This window comes from Cebus imitator, unplaced genomic scaffold (assembly GCF_001604975.1).
Source record: "Cebus imitator isolate Cc_AM_T3 unplaced genomic scaffold, Cebus_imitator-1.0 Scaffold728, whole genome shotgun sequence".
Classification (NCBI taxonomy): domain Eukaryota; kingdom Metazoa; phylum Chordata; class Mammalia; order Primates; family Cebidae; genus Cebus; species Cebus imitator.
Window position 1 is genome coordinate 136,581 of NW_016108043.1, and position 5,811 is coordinate 142,391.

A 5,811-nucleotide genomic window follows, 5' to 3' on the forward strand; every position below is an offset into this window, starting at 1 on the left:
TCCTGGGCTCAAGTGATCCTCCTGCCTCAGCCTCTTAGGTAGCTGGGACTACAGGTGCACGCCACCATGCTTGACTAACCTTTGTATTTTTTGTAGAGACATGATTTCACCATGTTGCCCAGCCTGGTCTCAAACTCCTGAGCTCAAGCAATCCACCTGCTTCAGCCTTCTAAAGTGTTGGGATTAAAGGCATGAGCCAGCATGCCCAGCCTTTGGCCTGCATCTTCACATCACCTTCTCACTTGTGTCTTCTTCCCTTCTCTTCTTTTGTAAGGATGCTTGTCATTGGATGTAAGACAGGCCTTAATCCAGGGTGATTTCATCTGAAGAGCCTCACTTATGTCTGCAAAGACCCTTTTCCCAAATGAGGTCACATTCACAGGTTTTTGGGGACAACTTTCTTTCGGGGGGGGCCACCGTTCAACTCACTACAGTCTTTAATTTTTCATTTTTGTGGGTACATAGTAGGTGTATGTATTTACGTAGTGCATGAGATACTTGGTACAGGCATATAATGCGTAATAATCACATCAGGGTAAATGGGATATCCATCACCTCAAGTCTTTATCCTTTCTTTGCAATACAAACAATCCAAGTATACTCTTTTATTTATTTAAGAATGCACAATAAATTGTTGACAGTCTTCCAGCAAAGGAGATAGTCATTGTTCATGGGTATTCTGCGTCACGTTGGTGGTAACGTTGTTAACTGGTGTGGAGTGTGCATTCTTTAGCTTCAGTCCTCTCAGTACAGCCTGTAGAGAGGTGCAAGGAGGCAAACAGAGGCCAAAGGAACAGCCTCTATCATGGAGGCCCAGTGCTGCTCAGGGTCAGGGGTCCCTGATTAAACAGGGGATAGCTTGCTTGGGACCTGAAGTCAAGGTGGGCACACTTCTCCACTTCCTCCACTTCATCTCTCTTGAGAACTGCCTGTTGGGGGTGGCCCTGCAAAGAGGACTCTCCCTCTCCTTCCCCCTCGCACAGCAGCTTGAAGTAGTATCAGATGCTTGCCTCACATTTGGTGATGGCTGATGGCTGGCTGAGTGGGGTGCATGAGGGAGACACTTGGTTGCTCTTGGAAGTACAGGTCCAAGGGGGAACGAGAGCTCCCTGGTAGGCGTGACTCAGTGGACTCACCTGTCCCACCTGCTGCCCAGTGACTCCTCCCCTGAGAAGACCAGCCATGAATGAGCAGAAAGAGGAACCTGTGATACTGACTCCAGTGCTGCTTCCTTCCAGGGCCAGAGCTGATGTTGTCCCTTCTGTCTATGGAGGAGGGAGAAGGGGATGAGGCCCAACCTGTTGTGCTCCAATGCGGCTGTGCCTGCCTCTGACATAATCTCTGCCACTTGGTGTACTGTCATCCCGCTTTCTGTTACCTGCATCCTTTCTCGTTTTATTTTATTTTTTGAGACTAAGTCTTACTCTATCACCCAGGCTGGAATGCAGTGGCATGATCTTGGCTCACTACAACATCTGCTGCCTGGGTTCAAGCGATTCTCCAACCTCTGCCTCCCGAGTAGCTGGGATTACAGGTGGGCACCACCACGCCCAGCTCATAGAGATGGGGTTTTACCATGTTGGCCAGGCTGGTCTTGAACTCCTGACCTCATGATCCACCCACCTCAGCCTCCCAAAGTGCTGGGATTACAGGTGTGAGCCACCGCGCTTGGCCTGTCTGCATCCTTTTTTTTTGAGATGGGGTCTGACTCTGTCGCTCAGGCTGGAGTGCAGTGGCGCCATCTTGGCTCACAGCAACCTCTGCTTCCTGGGTTTAAGTGCTTCTCTTTCCTCAGTCTCCTGAGTAGCTGGGAGTACAGGAGTGCGCCACCACGCGAGGCTAATTTTTTGTATTTTTAGTAGAGACGGGGTTTCACCATGTTGGCCAGGCTGGTCTTGAACTCCTGATCTCAAGTGATCTGCCTGCCTTGGCCTCCCAAAGTGTTGGGATTACAGGAGTGAGCCATTTTGCCCGGCCTGTTACCTACATACTTTATGGAGATATGGTGTCAGGTACAGACAGCTATGGAACCTCCAGAGCGTAACATAAAATAAAGTAGTGAGTTCAAGGGTTAGCAGTCTTGTCTCAGCTATTTTAGTCACCTTTCTAGAAAGTTATCTTCCCTGTCAGTTTTGACTTCTTAGCTTCTTGTGCATTTTTCCCGCATGTAGCCTGTTTGTGGTCAAGTTTTTCTCATACACTCTGCAGATGTGTCTGTGTGTATGTGTTTTCTGGATACAGAGTCTCGCTTTGTGGCCCAGGATGTAGGGCAGTGGCATGATCTCAGCTCACTGCAACCTCCACCTCCCAGGTTCATGCAATTCTCCTGCCTCAGCCTCCCTAGTAGCTGGGACTACAGGTGTACGCCACCGTGCCTGGCTAAGTTTTGTATTTTTAGTGGTGATGAGGTTTCACCATGTTGGCCAGGCTGGTCTCGAACTCCTGACCTCAGGTGATCCACCTGCCTCACCCTCCCAAAGTGCCAGGATTACAGGCATGAGCCACTGCGCCTGGCCACTCTTTGCAGATGTTAATATTGAAGATGGATATTTGTCATCATGGTAACATTTTTCTAAGGTGTTTGGGGAAGGGTTTGCTTCAAAGCCCTAAAACATCTTCAACTCCAAGATGACATTCCATGTACCTAATACCAGACCAGATATTTTTCATGTTCTTTGAACAGATTTCCTGACAAAAGCAACACTAAAGATTGTGTCTCCAATGGTAAAATGTGATTGAATGTCTTCTGTAGAATGGAATTTTTCTCATAAAAATGATCTAAATGGCTAGTAATATTTTAAATTGTTCTCTTAGCACTATTCTTCAGGCATGCCATGAATAACCAGACTCTGGTGGGCCAGCTGGGAATGTAACCATTTTAAATGTAGAGACTTTGAATGCATTTTCTTACACAGTGTCACCTTATAAAGTTAATATTGGAATGTTTCCTATTGACAAGCAGAATGCATTTTCTTATACAATGTCACCTTATTAACTAATTTAAGAACAGCTCGTGTTTATAACATTTGGATAGCTTTTCAATTTTTACTTTTAGGGTGTTTAAGTTTTTCTTTGATGTGCTTGAATTTTTATCTGTACCTGCTTATGTAAGCCAACACTGGAATTTGTTTTTTGAGACAGTGTCTCACTCTGTTGCCCAGGCTGGAGGGCAGTGGTGTGATCACAGCTCACTGCAGCCTCAAACTCCTGGGCTCAAGTGATCCTCCCACCTCAGCCTCCTGAATAGCTGGGACTATAGGCATGCACCACCACACCTGGTTAATTTTTGTATTTTTTGTAGAGACGGGGTGTCACTATGTTGCCCAGCCTGATCTCAAAGTCTTGGGCTTAAGTGATTCTCTTGCCTCAGCCTCCTGAGTAGCTGGGACGATAGCTGCTCCTAAGGCTTTCAGAAGTGCCTTGCAATAAGAGCAGCAGCTGCCTTTGTTCTGTTTATGATGTTCTGTTACGTGCATTTAACCTTTGAGTTTGTTTTCCTTCCCAGGTATGAAAGGCTACAGAAAACATGCTCCATAGCCCTGGTTGGCAAATATACCAAGCTGAGAGATTGCTACGCCTCTGTGTTCAAAGCCCTGGAACACTCAGCCCTGGCCATCAACCACAAGCTGAATCTGATGGTAAGTCCTGGCCTGGTCTTTTAGCTCTCTCAGTAATTCATGCCAATAGCACATGTTCCAGAGAGACAAGTTTTGTTAAAGGGTCTCTGAGATCACCTCCAGGACCTATGATTCACCAGAAGAACTCACAGGACTCAGCATATAGTTATACTCATAGCTAAGATTTATTACAGCCAGAGAATGCAAAGCAAAATCAGCCAGGGGAAAATCGTGCAGGGTGAAGTCTGGGGGTAACCAGGCGCAGGCTTCTAAGAGCCCTCCCCTGGTGGAGTCCAGTGAGTTGTGATAATGCATGCAAACTGCCATCTACCAAGGAAGCTCATTGAAGGCTTGGAGCCCAGGGTTTTTATTGGGGGCTGGCACATAGGCAACCTCTGCTTAGCATGTCCCAAAATGTGAGCCTCCCAGAAGGAAACCATGCTTAGCAGAAACCATGTTGTCTGTACAGACACTTTCAGCACAGTGAGCCTCTTCCCAAAATCAGAGTTTCCAGAACTAGCCAAGGCCCCATCTTGTAGCAGGCCTTTCCAAGGGCAGCGGCGAGGCTTGCAGTGTAAACTCTTTTCTTTTTTGAGAGGGAGCCTTCCTCTCCCACCCAGGCTAGAGTGCAATGGCACCATCTTGGCCCACTGCAACCTCTGTCTTCACCGTTCAAGCAACTCTTGTGCCTCAGCCTCAAGATACCCCAAGTATCTGGGATTACAGGCTCCCATCACCATGCCCAGCTAAGTTTTGTATTTTTAGTAGAGATGGGATTTCGCCATGTTGGCCAGGCTGGTCTCGAACTCCTGACTTCAGGTGATCTGCTACACTTGGCCTCTCAAATTTCTGGGATTAATGGCATGAGCCACTGCACCCAGCCTGTGGAAACTGTTTTCTACATGTAGGTTTAAGGCACATTTCTGAAATTAGGCTTTGCATATCCAAATTAATGAGCATACTTGTCATGCTCCTTTAAATATATTGTAATTGCCTAACAAGAAAATAATAGAACATTTTTTCCCTTTAGCATTGGAACAGAATCTGGAATTTTAAAATACTATATTCCCCTTTTAACTTGGAAGAATGATGTCTAGCAAAGTGGTTATTTGTTTTGAAAACTCAGTATTGTGGGATAACAGATGTGTAGTTATCTTACGTAGCTTGAGTATATTCTTCCATATAAGAATGGAAGTGGTATATGTTTGGAGTAAAACATTTAAACAAAGCATAAGCCAGGCGAAGTAGCTCACGCCTGTAATCCCAGACCTTTGGGAGGCTGAGGCAGGTGGATTGCTTGTTGCCCAGGAGTTGAAGACCAGCCTGGGCAACAATGGGAGACCTCATCTCTACAAAAAAAATTTAAAAAGTTAGCCAGGTGTGGTGGCATGCACCTGTAGTCTCAGCTAATTGGGAGGCTGAGGCAGGAAGATCACTTGAGCCAGGAGTTTGATACTGCAGTGAGCTATAATTGCACCACTGCACTCCAGCCTGGGTGACAGATTGAGATCCTGTCTCCGAAAACCAAAACAAAACAAAATAAACAAAGCAGGAATGTAAAATGCAGAAAGCAGATTTCTGTTCCCTGAAATCCCACTCGTTACCAGTTGGATACATATATTTATATATCTATTTCACATTTATATTTAATGATATTCAATATGGGCATATCATGGTTTAAGCAAGCCTCATCATCTTGACTTAAATGGCAAAAACTTTGTATAATGAGTAAAAAGATCCATTTATATGTTAAAGAAATTTAATGACTTCTACTTTGACACTGGCTTAGGACCTAGCTGCCTTTTCTCACTCCTCTTTTTAGCCTCTTTCTTTCCTAATTACTTTTTAAATTTTTTATTGTATTTTGTTATTATTTTTAATTTTTATAGAGACGGGGTCTGGCTCTGTTGCCCAGGCTGGTCTCGAATTCCTCAAGCAATTCCTCCTGCCTTAACCTCCTAAAGTGCTAGGATTGCAGGCATGAGCCACTACTCCTGGCCCCTAATCTCTTTTTATTTTTGGCTTCTAAGGAATAGTTGACTTCCCCTTCCTTCCACTCCTCCAAGTCACCCACCCCGTTATATAAAAAAAGAAAAAGACAATGGAAAAATTGCCGTGACGTATACATTTTATAAAGCCTTTAAAAATTTGTATCTTAAGGTTTATTTGGATAGGTTTTTTTTTTTTTTTTTTT

At 45.0% G+C, this 5,811-nt stretch overlaps 1 protein-coding gene across 1 annotated transcript in view; it reads left to right on the forward strand.

The window, feature by feature from the left end:
• Nucleotides 1-5,811, forward strand: part of LOC108296618 (protein SET-like) — a 156,751-nt gene that overhangs the window by 5,046 nt on the left and 145,894 nt on the right. Inside the window, exon 3 of the mRNA XM_017519107.2 lies at nt 3,506-3,638. Coding sequence (XP_017374596.1) covers nt 3,506-3,638 — 133 coding nt within the window. The remainder of the gene's footprint in view (nt 1-3,505; nt 3,639-5,811) is intronic.